Source organism: Boleophthalmus pectinirostris, unplaced genomic scaffold (genome assembly GCF_026225935.1).
Source record: "Boleophthalmus pectinirostris isolate CB_2022bp ecotype Guang Dong unplaced genomic scaffold, ASM2622593v1 HiC_scaffold_23, whole genome shotgun sequence".
Lineage (NCBI taxonomy): Eukaryota > Metazoa > Chordata > Actinopteri > Gobiiformes > Gobiidae > Boleophthalmus > Boleophthalmus pectinirostris.
In genome coordinates, this window is record NW_026571207.1 from 24,293,196 (window position 1) to 24,315,339 (window position 22,144).

The window sequence follows — 22,144 nt, forward strand, 5'->3', positions numbered from 1 at the left end:
TTGAGAGCAGGTGAATGAAAACAACACAATGCACAATACAGCGAGAGACTGGCACCTGTTAAGTGACAGAGTCAATGTGTGCACATGGCTTTGTGATTGTGCTCAGAAATGCATGCACAAACACTGCCAACCGAAGAATATCCACTGTCCTCACTCATTCCTGAGGGACAGAGTGGGAGGCTTGGACTTAACTCTGGAAATATGATGGATGGGGAGCGGCACATTGGCACAAAAGATAAATGTTTACAGGATCCACTGGTCCTATTGTATATTGTGTTTGGTATGGCCCAAAGTAAATAAAATTCACCATTTTCAATGCCAGTTAATTTTCTATTGTCCTTTCAAAAAAAGGCTCCAGATAGTAGGAATGTAACTATAAAATACACTGTAAGCATTCAAAAGGTGCATTGTAACTTTTCTGATGGGGAAATCTACCACCTGCTTTCCACAGTTTAGCATTGAACATGAAGACGCAAATTATAGGGCAGAGGAGAGGAGAGAGGCAACTCTGCTCACAATAAGGATGTTTTTTAGCAACAGAAACACTTGTAATTGAATAAAAGTCAGATAGTTTAATGCCACACAGTGTAACATTTCAGGCAAAGCAATAAGGTCTTTAATAGAGATAGTAGGTGGGAGGCCCTCTACCATAAAGGTTATATAGTGGCCCTTTAAGAGCATGTACAGAACGGGTCAATAACATGTCCTAGAAAATGGTACTTGTGTTGCAGACTACAGTGACCAAGCATCAGTGTGCATGTCTAGTGGGCTATCGCTCCTCTTGCTGTCTTGTCTCTTCTCTCGGCTCACTGAGTGTGTCAGTCCACATTGGCCTTTTTCAGGAGCTACTGAGAGATGGCAGCACCATTAAAATTTTACCCACTATCCCACTCTCCACAACTCCCTGACAACACATGAACGAGCAGCACAGATAGCCCGGGCAGTGTACATGGATATTCACAGTCATGTATCTGACCGCAAATATGCACACACACGAAAGCACACGGACTTATTCCCAAGGAGTCAGTCAGATGTGATCGCAGGAGATGGGACGCGACGAGGCGAAAGATCCCATACAGATGGAAAAGTAAAGAATAAGATGAACAGATTACTAGTTGAAAACCACATGGGCGCACACATTTGACACATAGACAGCAATGGGAATGACTGACATCAATCCAGCAGGGGAAATGGAGACTGTGGATCAGCTGCACGCTCCATCCCTCACAACCATCTCTAAACCCACAGCAGACTTCTGCAGCCACCTACACTTGCTCTTTTAAAAGTAGTGATACATTTGAGTTCTTCCTCCTGTTCTATCACTTTATCTTTGGTGTTTTGTTTGACACAAGGCTCTTTTATGTGAAACCCTCTTCCTCCTTCTGCTGTCCCTTTATGCCCCAGTGGAGTATGAGATAGAAGGCAGGACTGGGAGGCCTATGGTCTCTTAATTAAGAAGCACGGCGGAACGAGGCCACAGTTAACAAGGGCACGCGCACTATTTTTGCATCGCTTTACTTCTAAGTAATCACACTGACTACAGGCCCCTGCGCTAATCTTCATCATCAGCGCAGCATGCACAACATAACCTGTACCCTTGGACATTAATCATTACTGAAGCCAGATGAAAAAATAAACTTAATGTACACCTAAACAAAATCACAAATTAATACACCCTATATATGGGCTGCATTATAGCAACACCTGGTCAAGGTAACTTTAACTATCTTTAGAAAGATGTCCAATTTTAGTTATTATTATTCATTCTGCAGCATAGTTCTATTGGCAATTACCCCAAATCATGTTTTTCAACTTAAAGGGTTATAAAGAAAGTTCAAAGAGAAAGAAAAACATGTATAAAGTCACCAACTCAACTAAGCCTACTAAGGCACTAACTTTAGCTCATGTTTAAAGTGCTGAGAAAATGACTTCAAACTACATATTTTAAGTACAAAATCCTTTTAAATTTAATGATTAGGATCTACATTTTTACTTTTATCAATATCCTGGTTGGCTTGCCTTCTTTTCTGAAAAATCTTAAAACGGGTCATTACTTTTTTGGTTCCCTTTTCTGGGAGACAAATTAAACAAACCAATAGCAATATAATTATGCACTCTTTCACTGAGCTAATAACTTGGGTCATTTAAGCTTTTACTGCCTAAATAAAAAACCCTGAGACTCACAAAGTTCCAAACACTTAACATTCAAAGAGCAACTTTTCTTGTATGATTCATAATTTTCTGAGTAATAGCGAGACTTTCTACAAATTAGGGGTTGGCTGACATTACTTGGGTAGATTGGTAGTTTCAATGGAAAACTTGACTGAGAACTGCAATATCACTCTTGGGCAGTATGTGTTCATTATTTTTGCCAATAAATCAAAGTCAGTCAACCCTGAATGGTCACTCCTCAACTTCCCACCCACGTTTGTCCTGAGCCTCACATCACATCATCTAATCAGAAGCTGTGGATTGGGCCTGAAATCTGTGGGTTGCAATCAGACATAGGACACACATACACATTAATTCACATGCTGCGCTGCAATCACCCACAGGAAAGACACAAGCTTAATAAGCCCAGAGCAAGCCGACCAAAAGGGGCCCATGATATTATTCAGTCTACCTCATCACCACTGTAACATGCGCTCGGAGGAGGCGGGATGAAAGCAGCTATTTTCAGAGTGCGTGTCCGTTCTTTGCGAAGGTGACTTTGGGCACGGTGGAGTGGTAATTGGGTACACATACAAATGCCTTTTTCTTTCTCTTCACCACGTTCCCTTAAACTCCTTTTCGCCCCTTCTTCTCACCTCAACACAGCCCTCAGAACGTGATTACATTTCCGACACGAACACGGGCTAAGGGGGGGCGGACGAGGTGGAGAAAAAGTGAGAGACGTGTGATTGACTGGAAAAACAAAAGACGGGGTAAGGAACAGGTCTTCTGCTGGGAGGGAAAAAAAACAAATGTTGAGACTAACATACATGCAGCCATTTGCATTTGCACCCTGCAGACAAAAGCGAACACCTATATATACATATATATCATTTACTCGGCAGGGGAGCCTGGCAAAGCGCCGGAAAAATATGCAAAATGTCAGTCAGTCTGCCACCCTGATCTTTTCTGTAGAGACACACACACCGACAGAGTAATGGCCATCTCATTTCCTCAGACGAGTGACATTTTCTCTTCTACTCTGTATTTTTTATTTTTTTTCTTCCGGTTGCCTGTCGCTGTGCTGGTAAAATTAGCATTCCTTGCCTTCCTCTGCCTCTCCCTCCCTCACTGGGCCCGACTAGAGGTGAGGACCATAGAGACGGACAAAGACAGCAAAAAAGTGTAACAAGAAGAGGAATGGAAACAATAGGAGGTATGGAAAAGAGATAGGAGAGGGACAAAGAAACAAACAGGCCGGTATAGCTTAGCGGAGGAGACAAAGACCACATGATGCAAAGAGGGAATGAGACAGCATACAGAGTGGACATGAGAGTAAATGAAGGGGGAAATATGCCCTCCAGAGATTTTTATCACCATGACAACTCTCTTCTGTCTCCTTTGCTGTCCAGTTGCATGATGAACACTGCTTACTCTAGTCAGACAACTCTTGCATTCAAAAGTGTATTCAAACAACTAGAGAAAGCACTTCAATGTGAATGCTGCTTTTTGAAACAGTCTACCAGTAAACAAGTAGCGAAAAAGAGAATAAAAGTTAGCTCAAGTACAAAGCCTAAATGAATGCCAAAAACAAAAGAAGTCCTTGGGAAATAACAGAGGTGAAAACTTAAAGCGCAGGAGGGAATACAAAAAGATACAGCTATAGTGACCTTTAAAAACAAACAAAGTGAGAGAGATGAGAGGTCTAATGGAAGATGCTGTTGAGGGAGATACAGTGAATTAACTTATGCTGAATAGGAAACAGCAAAGAAAAACAATCAGTGAAAAGGAGGAACAGGGGACTATAACGATCGGATAAGGAGCAAAGAGAGGAGAATCCTGATCAGAAATGTACGGTACAAAATAATAAGACTCTTCGACAGTGAAATGTCAGGGCACACAGACAGAAGCGGAAAGAATGAGAGAATTTAGAAGGAGCCAGGTGGGGTCAGGGAGATGGAGACGCTTCCCAATCCCTCCTATCCGCCCTAAAGGATGGATACAATCTTTTTGGATGCGAAAGAAGCAACACATCTCAGCGAAATATATTCCCTGTCTCCCACTGGAGGGAAAAACAGAGGCGCCGGGTCAGCGGGTGAATCCTCATACGATTGGAGAGAGACGTGTGTGTGTGCGCTCCTGTCAGCAGACACGTTCACCGGCTGCCTCAGAAATGGTGCCCTTGACTCAACCTTGAATGCTGTTTCACTCCAGTAAAGCTCTGTTTAATTCCAGACTCAAGCCCCATTGCTCCCTTTCTATATTACTCTATTACAACTTGATAGGACACCAGATAGAGAGCACTTTTCACCGTTATTTTTGACTAGATTTTTGGATAATGCTTGCAGTTGAGATGTTGAAAAAAGGTTTGTATTCATGTTTATAGAACCGGATGTGGAGTTCTTGTAAATAGATTTCATTTCACTAGGAACAAAATGTGTTCAAGTACCAGTAAAAATCCCAAAGAGAATTAGATAATGTATGCATTGTGTTGGCGAGAACAAATGATGTGAATCTTAAGCAGAAATCAAACTTTAATGATTTAAACTGTTCTTTTATGTTAACCTTAGGTCAACTGAATAGAGGAAAGGTTATTCCGCTGCGATTCCTTCCTGACAATCTGAATACCAGATGTACTTTTTCTATAGTTATTATAGTGGCAGTTCTTATTATGTGTGCTGTACGTGTATGAGCCATCACAGACACAAAATGCATTAATGCAGTAATCTCAATGGTTCAAAGCTCTAAAAGGAAGATGACTGAACGTGAACACCCATAAATTGGACTTCAACTCACTTCAAATGACTATGGTCTGGTCCAAGTAATCAACACGCAGTGAAAATAATACTAATCATAACCATTTCACTAAATATGCCTACTTTACAACCATTTTCAATAATAGAGCTTGAACTTCTATGTATTTTTTTCCGAAGTAGTTCGGCAGAGACCAGAACCATTTTCTTCTTAAAGGACATCTTCCCAATCACTTGTTCTGCTCTTTGCACCCTCCCCTCATCGTTCTTTCTCCACCCAGTGAGTAATGGCGGCACCAAAAGATACTGGCAGAGAGCTATAAAAGCGTAATTTGTTCCATTTTCCTCTAGAAACCAAATTCACTTTCTGTCCTGTGTTACAATCTATTAACATTCAGATGGCCAGCATTCAGACAGCACATTACCCACCTACACTCGCCGCTAATGACCCCCACAAAGAACGCGCACATATAGACACGCTCACAAGAGCGCATGCACGCTGCACAAGAAGAAAAAGTACAAAGTGGAGCCATGTCTGCTTGAATATGCACTGGCAAGTATGCAAAGAGTCGTAATAATGAAGTGTAGAGGGCACAAGGAGAAACAATGATTATATAGCAAAGCGAAGATGGCATGAAAGAGTGCTGAGGCCGACGATGTCACTCTGAATCAAATTAGGTAACTTCTACAATCTGACTTTCCATTCAAAGGGAGGACTTTGTCTTTTCTCCTAATGCTCTCAAAGTCATGACATTTCAATAGTTTCAGTGTCTATGCAAATCACCCCAACTCTAGCTTCATCTTGCCATTTTGAAGTCACCCTGCTCACCACTTCTGTGCCTTTCTCTTGCCATCGCTCACTTGCTGATTCTCTTTCACACTCTCATCTAATCATCCCTTCCTTACAGGGCTCTTTCTCTCTCCTCCTCTATCCCTCTCCTCCATTTCCAGCTCTTCTCTCTCAGGGAGCTAATAGCCTCATCCTTTGTTCTTGGAGAACAGCAGGGAACAATGGCGGAGTGGGGCTTGTCGTTGTGGCAACAGGCATGAGACAAGAGAGAGAGCCCGGAGACAAAGAAGAAAGGCGTGGAGAGAAAGAGCACGCTCAGAGGGGATGCTGGTTGTTAGCCGGGCGGCAGGGAAGCGAGTGCCGGCTAATTACACTCGTTTCTATGCACAACGCAATTAAGCCCCGATACACACCGCCCTCACTCATATAACCAGCAGCAGTCACACGTAGACCCCAGAAAACTTTTGAAGTACAAGAAAGAAAAGGAGGTGGTACAGAGGCAGTGCAAGAGATTCTGTGAATTCAAATCAAGGCAACACCATTAAGTTCAAGTTAAACAGTGTCAGGTTCATATGAGTCAAATTCTTTAAGACCCTATTAATGTCAAAACTTGCTCTGGGTAACTCAAATTCTAATTCTCTACTGCAATCGACTCAAGAGATATAAAATGGGGCTGTCAAAAAAGACCAAGTAGCACTTTCTGACAGATATCACAAGCTATGGCATAATGGCAAAACATATTTCTAAGGAATTCTAGACCTCTTAAATAAATGTTGAGTAGTAGTCTTTAGTTTTTCAAAGTAATATTGTTTGTCCTATACTGCTCTAAACATCTTAGCAAAGTGTTTTTTTTTTTCATTTAAACTGTGCCGAGATTAATTATTTCCCTCTTGGCTACAGTGCTCCCTGTGCATCAACTTTAGTTCACTTCTATCTAATCAGCACATCGGATGATCTCGGGCATTCTCTGGAGATGAAGAAGTGTAATGTCACACAAATTAACGGTGCAAATAGTAGAAGCTCTAAAACAGTGCAAAAGGGAGTTGCTGGGAAATAAATAAGAAAAAAGGGAGAAAGTGCAGGATATGGAAATGTGGAGAATTACATCCAGGTCACACCACCCTGCAGGCTAAAGAGAAAATGTTCCCCCTCATAAACAGCCCTCTCCAGTCCCCCTCGTCTAGCAGCACGCCTCAGTACACTTAGGCACTAACACGTCTCAGAGAAACATGTGCTGTGCGCTCGCTGCCTGACTGTCTCTTTTATTATTCATGTGGTTTAATGCCTGCCCAAAGTGTGTGCATGTGTTAAAGGTCCATGTTAAGGAACAGAAAGTGTCACTGCACATCGGAGAGCCCGCTGATCATCAGCAGAAGACGTAGGGCTGTTCAAAACTGAGTCACCATTGTGCATGGCAAAAGCCCAACTTCCACACCAACAGCGCAAAGCCACAAACGCCAATGAGCCAGATGAGGAGTGAAAGGAGTCACATTAAACAGCCAAACTCGCCCTGTTTCGCTTTCATAGCCCCAGTCCATTTTCATAATGCATTAAAACCACCACTGAGAAGAAGACGGGGAGGAGGAGGAGGAGGGGGGCAGAGAGAGAGGGATGCAGGACACAGAGCGAAATAAAATAGGATAGGAACGGGGACAAGAAACATTCTCAAAGTAATCTAAAGCTGCTGGATGTAGTATGGGGGTGCGAAGGAAACAAGATAAGGATGAAGGGTGCGGAGGAGTAAGAAAAGAGTGCACGTCTTAGAAGGGAGATATGGGAATAGAAAGTGTCTGATAGAGGCACAGACAGATTAGGGAGGTGGATAAAAGGAGATGGGATACACTGATAAAACACAGTGCCAAAGGATGGGAGCAACAAGCAGCGATGGTTTCTTTATGTGCACATATGGGCTGGAAGAGCTCTGTGCACTGTTGTCTGCAGTCTGAGGCCAGAAGGGTCTCCATTTCAGCACCAGCAGGCTGATGAGACTTTGGGGCCAAACAGCCTCCGGGCAGAGCTGGCCTTGTTACTACCCAGTTTTTTTTCTCGCTTTCGCACAAACAGACACATGATCTTGAATAGAGAGCCAACAGGGACATGGCCGTAGTGGCAAGCAGAGAATTTAAAGTATCCACTCATTAAAAGCTGCATAAACATAGAACTATTAAAATGGAGCTGATTAATTATTTAAAATGCATAGTTTGTCTGAAGAGAAATGTCTATCGTTTTGAATTTGTATGAAGGTTAACCATAAACACAAATATATATCATCATTACATCAGTCCCATGCCTGGATAAGGGGACTTTTGAAAGAGGCATCTGGCAATCATTTTGCCAGTCACTGCTGATGATGAAGATGATGCCCAGAATTAAACCAAAAGGGGTCAGAAGCTAATGTCCTCTGTGCCCTTAACATGCCTGGATATTAAGGGCTTCTCTTTGGGAGAGCATCGGGTCCAAAATCTATGAGAGCTATAATGTTTGGCTGACAATAAAAGGTGCACTGCGTAACATTTCTAGTGGAGGGTCCACCACCTGCTTGTGTCCATGTTATTGCTTTGTCTAAAATGTTCCACAGTATGGATTAAACCTATGTTATGACAGAGACAAGTAGGCTGCAGTCCAACACTACATTACAATACAGATCTGTGTAGAGTCGCCCCTATTCTCCAAAGTAATTATTCTATTTTTGGAGCAATAGAAGCACCCATAGTTAAAAAAAAATGCTAGACTGATGTGTTTAATGTCATACCATGCAAAGCAATATCTCCATGTAGACAAACAGCCGGAGATGGTGTAATAAGTATCTGAAACAGCTTGAACAGTCTAATCTTGAATGTTCTTCAGTGTTAAAGTTCAGCCTGTTTCTGAGCACAGGACATGACTTTAATCCATATCCACAGTCAATTTTCTGATACCCCAGAGCCTATTTTAGTTCATCTACTTGCAGTAGATGTATAAGCAGCACTGACTTAGCGCAGGCAGGGGATGAATGAGTTAAAGAATCATTCAAAGTGAGAGAGAGGCATCCAAAAGCCTATCTCCTCCAAGTCAGTGGCGTGAAGGCTATCTCACACACACCTGACAGAGACAGAGTGCTGCCAATAGCGCCGAAGGGAGCAGCACGAAGGAAAGGCAGGAGGCAGCACAAAAGATGAAGAGAGAGAGGACCTTCTTGAGAAGTGAGCCATAAAAGTGAAAACATCATCAGACAGAGATCCTTGGATAACGAGGAAAGGACAAAGTTACAGCGGCCATTTTGATGTGACTTCCTGTTGCCTATTATGAAAGTAGGGATGCACCAATACCACTTTTTTGAAAATCGATATGAGTACGAGTATAATAATTTCTGTACTTGCTGATACTGAGTACCGATACCAATACTATAACCCCCATGATCACACACTGAGTGTGTTTACATGTACATCAGTATCCCAGTTATTAGCCATATCCTGGTTATGGCAGTATTTGAAATATGCTGTTTACATGCACACTGAGAAACCAGGATACTCATATCCCTCTATACATGATCAAATGTAGTATCACGGTTTCTTGACATAATCTTACAAATGCGCAAGTGCATAAACCAGAAAAAAACAAACAACCATGCTATTATAATGCATTTAATTCAACTTTGTGCACATTTGTTTATGTTTCACAGAAATTTAATTAAAATGACATGGCTAATTTGAATAAAAACAAACAAACAAAAAAAAACGATTGCTCCTTGTGCCACTGATGCGGTCAGCTTCTGTCAAACTAAAGGACATGACTGTGAAATATGCATGTTCTTTCTGTGACAGACTGAGGTGATGCTCATGGTGAGTCTGTTCTGTGCGTATATTGTGTTGGAGATGGTTCATGTTAAACTTTTCAGTGATTTTACGTCTGCAGGTCGTACGTGTGCAGCGCAACTCTTTATTTAACAGTCATTTCATGTACAGTCACTTTACTTATGTTGGCTACCGCAGTGATGAAAAAACTGAAAGTTGTGAATAATTCTCATAAGACTCGCGCAGTAGTGGTACACTTGTTGTAGTCCATTTTATGGGAGTTGTAGTTTTGACTGTTCCCGCAGCTGGTTAGGAAAATCCAGATCCACCCAAAGCAGGAATAGCTCTTTCTCCTCACTGCTCCTTGGTCCTTATAGTTGAGCAGAAGGAAGGAGAACTTGCTGCAGGCATGTTTGTTTGTCTTTTGGATGTATGCACCCTCAACTTCATGTTGCCATATTCAGCATACTGCGTATACATGCGATAGTATCCTGGTTATTATTGGAATATCCCAGCTACAGTATAGTATATATATTTAGTATATACTAGCTTATTCGGGATACTGAAACCGGGATACTGCATAATGCGTCGTGTAACAGTGCATGGTATCGACAAATGTTTAATGAGAATGAGTATATTAAGGAAGTATCGGGCAAATACCCGATACCAGTATCAGTATTGGTGCATCCCTACATTAAAGTGTTTTTGAATGTTTTTGTGCCAGGCCTGGCATTTGCACAAAGTAGAGGTGTGCAGCAAACTCTAAATGGAAATGTGATCACGTATAATAATAAATATAATAATAATAATAATTGTACATAGGTACATATTGTATCTTCCACATATGTTTGGTCTTAAACAGAAGGTATAGATGTGAAAAGATGTGAGAATGGCCAGTGTCTTAGGTTAGTAAAAAAAAATAAAAAAATAAACCTTACCTTGCCAAAAGAGCAAATGGATAGTGGTAGCTCCATTGACAGATGTACAAGCTTTGTGGCTTTAGAAAACAGCTTCAGAAGACACAATGTGTCCATTTGTTACTGTCTGCCACCTGCTTGTCTCCAGATTTCATTGCTTTTCCTGGAATAATCTATAATATGAAATATCCATCTTCATGGAGTAGGCGGCACCACCAGGTCAGAACTGTGGACTGCCAAGCCCACTCACAGCAAGACTATTACTAATTGTTTTAGCATAACATTGAGTGTTCTAGCAACTGCACAGAACTGTGATAAATGTAAGATTTTTTTTTATTACAATAACAACTTATTGTAATAAAAAAAAATAAATAAATAAATGTGGGGACAAGCAAAGAATCACCAGCATCTCTAACAATGTTCACCTGTAACTATCATAAAAACTATCATAAACACAGGCAGTGTGTCGATAACATTGGTGATGAACTATGAAAACACTTAGAAGTCCTGTATGTTTCAACATTTCCTCTGACTGTTAGGGATGCAACAATAACTGAAAAATTGTATTGTAATTTGATATATTGCGACTTTTGACAAGTTTCTTTGCTTAAATTGATTGTAATAGCGCAGCAACAGCTAAAAACAGACAACTACATATACCATGATGCTTAGCTATGTTTCAGTCCAATCTATATGATGAAATAAGTGTTATTAAGCACTTTTAGATCTTAATTATTTGAATTGGAGAGGTGAGCCATGATCGTCAAATAAGACGAGGAACAGTGAAGTAGTATCAGTTCTTGTTATTGGCAACACCTTGATTTGCACTTGTACAAGCTCCTAGCAATACCCATTCATAATGTAGCTGAATAAATGCAAGATTTATATATTTAATGCTATACTGCTGAATATAACCTTGTATTACCATGTCCAGGGACTATATCTTTACTATTAAAGCAAGCATATGTCTTATGTTTTAACTTGCATTTAAAAAATGGTTGAAGTTTGTACAGTATCCTGAAGTTTGAGGATAAATAACTATATGCAGACATTGTTGTATTATTTTACCATTACAATCTTGTTCCATCCGATGTTAGATCCACTGTGCCACTACATTCTATTATCTATTAGTATAGCTCATAAAGACTGAGGCAGACAAAGCACAAACAAAGTAAGAGCATGATCGTGAACATACACCTTCTAATGAGCAACGAGACACACTCATTGAAAGAACAGGGCGACTGAAAGCACTGTCTCAAGGACAAAGGTAAGCCACTCAGTGCAGTCTGAGAGCAGAGCAGCTTCAAAGGGCTCAAGTGAATCCCACAAAGTAGCACTGCTCCAGTTCAACTCTTTGACGAATAAAAAACTAAGAAAATTGGAAGCCAGATGCAGGAGTTGGCATCCAGGGAGGGACATCATAATACTAAAGCCCCCCTAAAAGTGGAGCAAAGCTTTAGAAATCTGCCACGCTTTTCTTTTCTTTCTTTTTTTTAACAGAAGTAACAAAAACAACAAAAAGAAAATCTTTACAGAGGCTCAGAAAAGTGTGGTGGGAGGTAAAAGCAAGATTAAGTAGGGACCTGAAAGTTATTTTTTGTTGCTTGTAGAGCAAACAAATGCAGCAAAAGAAAGACATTGTGATAATGCATGTGGAGCAATAGGAACCTTAAAACAGAAGTAAAAATACATAAAAATAAATGAGAAGGAAAACAGATATAGTAACAGCAAACATAACAGCACAAGATTAGAAAATTGTAAAGTGTAAAATTGGAACAACATGCACCTGTAAGTCTTTTCTTACTTCTTTATAATCCCTGACCTGCATCCGCAATGCAAGGTTGTGCAAGTGAAGGGTTCATACATCGATAACATTACATTTCTAATTAGTTAATCCGTTTTAAGTGGATTAAGTATTGGAGTATACCAAGGCGAGAATTTCCCTGTTTGACCTGTGTGAGTGAGAAGGAGTGAATGTCACTTTGGAGCAAAGGTCTCTTAAGACTGGTCTGTCCCCTGCTCCACGATGTGGGGAAATGGAACTGGCAGCGGCCCCCCAGTGAAATGCATGCTCTCCATTACAGTATCCTTTGACAGACTACACACTGAAGTCCCCAGATCAGGTCTTAAAACGTTTAGGAATTGGGTAGTGCTGAACTCTTAGCATTACTTTACACATCTTAAGTGCGGGCTCAGGGGGGGTCTCTGCTTACTCACATAACAGACATGGCTCCCCTGACGCTGCCACTTGTCCTGGTTCAAACAGCTGTCGCAAAAATGGTCTCAAGATGTGCATGCTAGATTACAACCCACTCTCACAAAGTGCCTTTAAAGATGACAATTCAAACTGAATTAATATAGAGAAAATAAGTCAGAGTTTTCCAGTAAGTGCTTCGATTAACGCTACATAGCCTTAAAATAAATGTCTCACCCCACATCTTCCAAGCAATCCCATCACTATTGTCTTCAGCAAAGTGGTACCATTTAAAAGTACGCTGAATCAAAAAGTATAGTAGAAAAAAGCAGCGTCAACACCTAATAGTTTAATTTGCATAGTCATAAATATTTAACTTAATGCAGATTTCTTCAAATACATGTTGCACCTTACTTATTTTCCTCACTGAATTCATGGGAAACATGTCACATAAATTGCAGCTTTAACCCTACCAACAGTACTTAGATTTATATACAACTTCAGTTTATCTAAAAGTAATGGAAAACTAGCTATTTGGACTAGAGTGTAAATAAATGATAAGCAACATATTGTAGTGCGCAGTGTTGCTGTGTACAGTGTTGTGTTGTGAGTGCTCATTAAAGTGTGCTCAGTCGACAGAAAAGGTGGGGAGGTGCGGGGGAGCCCAAAGTAGTGATGGATATTGGGAGGTAGAGGCAGTTGGGTGGGGATGGAGTCACAGAGGAATACAAGGAGAGAGTTGGGGAGAATTAACATGCTTTCATGCTTTCTGCACTTCAGTGGAGCACCACAGGGCCTGTTGATGCTTCTAAGTGCCATGCAGTATTAAGCAGAAAAATCTCTAAGGAGGCCCAGTGGCGTAGTGTGCATGTAGTGCGAGCTGCTGACCGCTAACTGCAAAGTACCAATCCCTAAATAACCTGCTCCTGAACAGAACAGAAGGAGGAGGAGGCACAGTGCACTCCAAGCCAAAAAACTTCATCTGAAGCCTTTTGAAACACTAGACACAAAAATATTTACATTATTGTACAAAAAAATGCATGATCCCTTTAGTGAATGCAATATATCGTACACAATTAAGAACAATGTAATACAATGTCTATCAATCTGTGAAAAACCTGAAAATTAACACATTGTAATAATCTAACTCCAACCCAAAGCACAATGTAATTACATATTAGAGTGTTAAGGATATGTTAATGATTTTTACGCCGTGTTTTATTGTGTACTTAATGAGATAATACAATGTATGTAGTCTAAAAAAGTTTTATTACATATTCTGCAATTTGGATACATCTAACAACAAACTTAATGCTGCATCTACCATATATGTGATCTATCTTTTCACATTGTGATCATCTGTCATTCTTATAGCAGCTTTCTGAATGCCCTTTCTAATTTCACACTGAACACTGCTGCCTCCATTTGTCTTCCTTGTAGCCTCATTTATCCTGCGCTCCTCTCCTTCACTCTACCTTCAATCACACCCATCTGTCTTTGCGTCTTCTAAACTAAGATTAGCCTCCATCCATCTGGAGCTCAGACAAAAAGTTTGCTCCTGCCTGAATGTAGTCTTTTCTGACAAGTTGACAAGTTTTATTGTTTAATTAACATGGAGGAATAATTTAAGTCACACAAGATAACCTTCTAGATGTGTTGTATTTTCAATTTGCCTTTGCCAAGTACTCATACTAGTGAAATGTTATTTTTGTAAAGACTTTGAATGATGCGTGTGTGGCTAAAAGCTGTACTAAAAGCTTTACTAATGCTTCAACCTAACAACTGATTGCACTCATATGAAAACATGGTTTAGTTAAAAGGTGTTCAGTGCCATGGTTCATTCATTCATTGATAGAATCCAAAACTTTTCTATTAGAATACTTTGTGTGGCGTTGTTATAAACTCCTGGTTTTAACTCAGAAAAAACTAAAAAGTTTGCAACTCAATGAAGAATAATTAAGGCTAGGTTAGGTAAGGCTAAGATTGTCAAAGCCCTCTGAACTTTTTGCACTGAGATCAATAGGGCATCAATAATTTCATGGTATGAAATCACTATAACCGCTCTCCTTTCTTAGTTGTTAATCCCTGATGCTCAAATTTAATTTCAGCCCCAAAATAATCTGATGGGTGAAGCAAGCAGCATTTGGGGAAAAGATGATAAGAACTGGATATAGGGGAGTTGCAATGGGGAGGGGTGATCATATGAGCTCACATAGATGTTTTAAGCAAAAAAATTATGTTTAGGGACAACTTCTTCACAGCCTCATTCACCTCATTCCTTAGCCTCACTACAACTCGGCTATCCCCACGAGGACCGCCACATCTCTTATTCAGAGGGGAGGTTAAAAATTCAAAGAGTGGAGGCGGCGGAGAGGGAGGGATTGAGGGTACCTGAAAAGTGGTCAAAAAAGCAGGAATATCTACAGGGAGCTCTGTCAAGCACTAATCTAGACGGGCCCTTGCTTTGATTATGTGTGCATGTGGTGAGGAGTTGGGATGTGGAGGAGGCAGATGAGTAGAGAGGAGGCGTAGACTTTTTTACAGCACAGTGAAAAACTAAAGGTGCCTGAAGGCTGAAAAACATGACACTTGCACATAAACAGAGGGTAATGGAGAAAATGTAAAGATGAAAAACAGTCAATGACGATAGATCACTCAAAATAACAGTGCATTCAAACAAAAACAGTTAAACCCTGCGTATATGTTTTCATCATATCACAGAAACACAATTTTCAATTTCCAGCAGATTAAGGTCAGAAAGTAGAGCATGCCCTGGTCCACTGAGTTTTGTAAATACCATTGGTGTCTGCTGTAAATGCCACTGGGTTATTCATATCTCCAGGCAACGGTAGGTTTCATTAGTGTGAAATAAAACAAAGCGCATGACAATTTATATGAGTATAAAGTATAGTATTAGTATATAAAATTGTTCCAAACTGTTTCCTTCCATTTGTCATGATTATGGATTACAGTTAATTATGAATGTTTTTCCTCTTTTGTTTTTCTTCCTTTTCACTCTGTTGCACGTCTGATAATAAACTGCTCCTTTAATTTCAGTTTTGATTATATTTAAATATATAGATTTAACTTCCCGAGTAATTAATTTCTTTTATCTGAATATCAAATTGCTCATTGTGTTTCTCATCTGCATACTGATCCTATCACACAGCAAAGACCCAGTTGATATTGCTGGTTAGATGGTCTTATCAGGCTTCACAATTTAATCAGACACATTGCACGCAATCAATATTTAAAGCACAAAGACAAAGTTATAATGATAAAGTATGTCTCAAGCTTTAATATAAAGACTTGTATGCGAGAGTTGCACACAGACGGAGCCATTGGCAGAATGTGAAAGATAGTCTAATAGCCCCTAATAACTCACTTGTCAGCCAACAACTCATCAGCAGCAGCTTAGGGCTACTGTTCAACAATTCAAATGAGATAGAAGTTTAAAAATGGACACTTTGAATGTGTTTTCTGCTTCCAACTCTCCTGCACTTGCTCATTTCACAGAGTCTTTATCTGTACACTTTGGCTCTCTATTTTTTTTTTTTTTTTGCTTTCCATCTTTCATTCATTGTCTTCCTCATAAGAAGGCCTTTATCAGAAAGAGATAAGACGAGGAAATCAGGAGGAGAGACGGAGTGGGAGAAGGAGGTGGGGTTAACGCTCCTATCTCGCCAACTTCATCTTTTGAAGTTGTTGCTCTTTACTTCTTCCGTTTTATGCATGCTATCAGTGACATCAAAGTGGGCCAACTTTTTAAATCCATGCATGAGAATATACGGTGGGATATGTCACTATCCCCAGGGTAAGGAGTCTAATAAACAGCATGGTACACAAACACAACAAAAGTACTCTGCTAAAAGTGAATACTGTGTTACCCGGGGTCGTATGTATTTTGAGGAACATATTTTCTGTTCCAAAAGATGTGTGACTTTTCTTGCCAATACACCACCATGTTTTATGCACATATGTAAGAAGATTGGGGGTGGACCCAAGACTATGCTACTGTGACCATAAGAAGCACAGCAGAAAGTGGGTGGGAGAGTGTAGGTGTGCACGCATATTCTATTTAATTCCCCACAGACAACCCTGCTCAGTTTAGGTCGCTCCTGGAATAATTTTAAAACAGACATATTCACAAAACGGTAAGAATTCTAATTTGATCAACAAATCCTCAATTAAACATACACTCGCTTTGATGGCATTCATGCACAGGCACAGCTGCTGCCGGGCCTCGCTCAGATGTCATATCACTAGGAACATTTAAATGGTAATGGTTTCGGGATGAGACGTTGGAATGTTGGCGGGCAACACGAACCAACAGCTGGCTGAGATTTGAAACCGAGTGAAGCGAAGAAGGCCCTTTTTCGTTTAAAAACAGGATAATCTCCAGGAAAGAGAAAAGGCAGCAAGGAGATTAGGCACACACTGTGGTAACACTCGGGCTTGACTACACTTGGCTCATTTGCATGTAAAACAGAGATGTAACGAGGGAGGAATGGGATGGAAAGAATGAGCAGGACAAAGCGCGTGTGTGCATTCAGAGGTGTTTTCTGTGAATCCAGAGTCGGCGCGCTGCTCTTGGCGGTGAGAGCAGACACGTGCACCCATCGAGGTGTTTGAACCTGATAAGACCTGATGAATGAAGGCTGTTTTGTGGCTGTTTCGCAAACATAAAGAGAGGGAATGAGGTAAAGCTGTACTAGCTAGCACAGTGTGATGGTTACAGCTTTAGCTCACACACAGCTATGGCCCCTTTCATTACTAATGCTGCAGGCTGAAGAGTTTGCTGAAAGCCCTGTAAAACATGAAGACTTATATGACACAAACTAGACATGAGAATAATTATTTACATTTTAGTCCTCCTTTTCAAAGTGGGAGGTGAGTGAAAGTACTGTTTGTATTTCGGAGAGACCACAAAGCACAGACCTCCAGCCTTGAGTCATTAAGAGAGTTACACATGGAAAATGTTTGCTTCCAGCCATGAAATGGAGAAGCAAGAATAGAAATAAAAGAACTGATATTTTTTCCCCTCGCTCTTTCCACAGCATTAGTGACCCTTACATTAACCCAAGTCTCTTTCGGCAGACCCAGCCAGAACAGCACATTATTTATTTACAAGGATTTCTACTGTGGACTGCACAAAAGAAAACATATACACACAGCCTTGCAAAGGATCTTCAGAAATATTACTATACACAAGCTTTTGAAGACACAGCCAATTTAGACCCATCTCTGGAGTACACACACTTGTGAGTCTTAATATCCATCTTTCATTTAGTCTTCTAAGTGCTTTATTAGTCCAGATTTTCAAAAGTCTCTTAAGACTGAAGATCTGAGACAACACACTGTATGAACTGGAATCAAAAACTGTAATTATCACCATCAAACACCAACACACTTTTTAGCTTGGCTCTGACAAAATACAGACAGAATGTGGGATAAAAAGGGTGAAAAATGTCTCAAATATTGAAGACCTCAGAATAACTATAACCATGTCACTGAACCATAAATGCAACCAAATCTATTATTTAATGACCCTTAGATGCACAGAGGACAAGGTTTCTGTTGAAATGGGCAAAGCTAACAAACAATAGAGTGAATCATTACCAAATATTTTATTATTATTTCATGGACCTATGTGGCTTAGACATTTGTTCAAGAACATAAATACATTTCATCTAATCACAAACTGATTTGAATGCAGACTTTAAAGCAAGCTAAAGGAATGTGAACACCCCCACACACCACAGTATGTCGTTTCCTTGTAAAGCGGCTGCTCATTAAAGAGAGAATAATAAAGCTAAGTGGAAACAGTGAGATATGCACACACCTACAGAGAAGGAAATTGATTTGTTTGAAACACAGGGAGATCAAAAGGCTTATTATAATTGGTTTGTAAATGTGGTTGTGCGCCCCCACCCACTCCTTTGCAAGCATATACTAAAGCAACGCAAGTCAACTAACAAATATTTATCAACAATATAACTCCTGTGATTGATATGCAAATATGCAAAGCAGCAAAGCACTGGTCACATGGCAAAATAATGTATCTCTCTTTGAATTACTGTAAATCAAAAACTGTGCAGAGACACTATTAACTAGGGCTACCCAAAACATGCCACATAGGTGTCCAGGAAGAACAGCTGATAGCTAAGGTCAATTAATCAATTAACCTACACAGGGACTACAGGTGAAAATCAGCACTGGTGCCACAACCTGGTACAACGTATCTCTCCTGTTAAGGTTAATGTAGATTGTGCACTGTCCCCGTCTCATTAAATAAACTAATAAAGGCTATAGGAAACAAAAATTCTTGCTCAATTAAAGACATGTCCTGCCGATCGATGAATTAATTAAAAAGGGGGCGCAACATAAGCTTTGAGAACTATACATTTCTGTATCCGACCCAAACCGCTCTCATAAGACTACACCTGCATGGAAATTTTAAAAACAGCAATATATGCAGAAAGAAAAGTACTAGAAACAATGTATTTGAATAAAGAGATTAAACTTGTGAATTTTAATCAGCTTTTTACATATACTGAAAACACAAAATCTTCAGCCAACTTACTAACTAACTCCTTTCTGCTGTTGTCCCATATAACTCTTTATAACCTACATAAAAAGATTAGATGACCACTACAAATTTTGGTTGACAAAGATATCATCGACCAATTAATCGACTCAACGACTAAAGACATACAGACCTACAATTAACACGAAGTTCTATACCATTATGATAACATTGTAGCTTTTTTCATCAGATCACATCAGTTGTCCAAAACTCAGACATCGCTCTGTTCATGCCTTTTCCACTCTCCCCCTTTTTTCAATCATGGACTGATTCAGAGTAAGACTTGTGTAAGACACAAGACAACTATTGAGCACAGTAAGTGAACGTAAACGTAAACCTAATCAAAAGAACTCCAAACAATGAACTGTGTTTGAATTGATCTTATGATAAAATACACAGCTTCAGGACCCATGATAATTTGTGTTACTCCTACAGAGTGACACAGATTTATAAAGGAGCTTCAAGTCTGAAAAAAGTCAAACCTGATTCAAAAGAGAGAGAGAGAAAAAAAAGACAATTATGGCACAAGCTCATGAACAGCAAGTTAATATTTACATGCATTGAGATTTGGGTAGAGTGGTGATGTGGAGCTAGCTAGAGGGAGGGAGGTTGTGTGTCTCTCACGATCATTGCTCTGCTCTTCCACATGAGCCAAGAGGTCATGACCCCTGCCCCTGCCCTGGGCTCAATGACCTTGTGCACATTTGTTTCAGCATGTAGGAGTGAACACTGTGCACTGAGCCTGAGCTGAAGGCAGAGAGGGAAAGTGAGGGGGAGAGAGAAAGAGGGAGAGGGGGAGAGGGAGAGAGCAAGAGAGCAAGAGACAGCGAGAGACAGCGAGAGCGAGAGCGAGCGAGAGAGCGAAAGAGTGAGAGAGGCAGAGAGAGAAGGGGAGAGTGGAGGTCAAAGAGGCTCAGTGGTGCTGCAATGTGGCATCATTGTGCCTTTGCTGGTAACAAGTGGAGGCAGCAACATGATGAGCATAAACAAAGAAGAAACAGGACCCTGTATGTGAGATTTTTAAGGATTGATGAGTCACGTTTGGCTTACCCTGGGTACCCAGACTGGGTCGATAGGGAGCACTTGCACACAGCTTGGGTTAATGGCTCCCTGTGTTTCTATGCCCCGGGAATGGTTCTAGGTCCAGGAGCAGGGGTCTACTACGTGAGCAACTGACGTCACCCAAACATAAGAAATGAAATGATAAAAACTACAAAAAATTTAACCTGAATTAACATTTAAAATCATAAAACCAATCTCAGGGATTCATAAAAAAATTGTCACTGAGATGCAGCTGAAGCTGGTTACATTAAATAGGTTTAATGTCAGGTTGACTAGCACATGGTTTGATATATTGTAATTATGGAAGAGAGTTTAGATTATTTGCATATCTAAATATTACATTAAAAGGTATGCAATCAGTCATGAATTGTTTTACCAAGTAGTTTTGCTCAGTAGTATGGTGCAAATCTAACAAGAATTTGCCAGTCCAAATATTAAGACTAAACCATCTTACAGTATATTGACCATAGCACAAATGTGTCATCATCTATTCTGGAGAGTCTAAGTCCTATTGGAAAGGCGCACAAAGCAGCTGGTGTCTCTAACAATGAATATGATTTCCATTTATTCAGAATGTCAGACATCTCGACAGGTGGGGAAAATAAAAAGGCCATAGTGTCTTCATAGCGTGCTCGGAGGAAAGGTTATTGGACATCAACCAGAACATGTGCCTGTCTTTGCCAATAAAAAGCCAATGCACTGGAGCATAGGCCAAGAACGGTGAGAGGGTAAATTAAGCACCGACAGGCATACGTTACAACTGCCATCCAGGTGAATGCCAAGAGGGGAGCTGCCAACACTGACATTTAACTTGCATCAACAGCAAGCATCCTCCATACCGCACGTGCACTTGCGTTTATGCAGAATGGCGTGAGTGTATGCGCACGTGGACCAAGGCTGACGGTGAAGGTCAAATAGAATTACCTCCACCCCGGCCGCTGTCGGTCCGTGACTTCCTGGTTCTGATATGAATATGGAGGAGGGGGAGCAGAAGGCACAGTGACACTGGGACAAGGTGACAGGAGTGGACAGGTGTGTTTGTGTGTCAGCACTTTGTTCCAGGACAACAGCAGGTGGATGGTCAGACGACATCAGTGACCTTCTCCTTATCCTCCCTCTAGTCTCCTTTCTTTGTCCATCTCACTCCGCCCCTAAGTCCCTACTCGTCCCATCTGATCTGATCTGATGTGGTCCAGCCCACATTTAAACAAAGATGAGTGCAAACACAGGTGTAGCTGGTTTATTCATAACACAGAATGAGAGGCTGTTTTTAATGCTGATGCTGAATAATGCATGTCCTCTAAACAGTGAAGGGTACAATCTCTGAAAATATTGATATAAATATTTGTGTATTGCATTCTTACCTTTGGTGGCTGGTGAAAGCAAAGGGAAAAACAGAAAACATGCAATAAAGACATTGTTAGTGGAAAAACAAAACATACCAGATAATATTTCTATAGTTGGCAAATACATACTCTTTGTTTGTGAGGAGAAGGTCAAGGTGAGTTTGGCAAAAAGCTCATTGTTTTCAAACTGATCCTCTTTTGCTTTTGTCCAGAAGCTGTTTTCGCAGAGGTCCTCTGGTCCAATCTGAGAACAAAGACCAGAGAAGGAAAACGGCATTCATTAATCTATTATGGCAAACAAATGATGGCCATTGTGTGATAAAGAGACAATCAGCTACACTTATTGGTTTTAAGAGCCGGACAGCGAGACAGCACAATAATAGGGACTTGGGCAAACAAGTAGTCATTTTCTCTAATTTTAGCCCTTTTTTTCCTTCACACAAGCATTTGTTTAAAGCTTTAAAGAAAATCAAGTTATTTTCTTCCTTCCTGTAGTCTTACTCTCAGCTCCATTTGTATTTTTTTAGATTATCTTTTAATAATATGGGACAGTGAGATGCAATTAACAGGTT

General features: G+C 40.4%; 1 protein-coding gene across 1 annotated transcript in view; it reads right to left on the reverse strand.

Annotated features, from left to right (window-relative positions):
- Positions 1–22,144, reverse strand: part of LOC110162382 (protein diaphanous homolog 1) — a 72,042-nt gene that overhangs the window by 23,648 nt on the left and 26,250 nt on the right. The window contains exon 17 of the mRNA XM_055159315.1: positions 21,702–21,816. Coding sequence (XP_055015290.1) covers positions 21,702–21,816 — 115 coding nt within the window. The remainder of the gene's footprint in view (positions 1–21,701; positions 21,817–22,144) is intronic.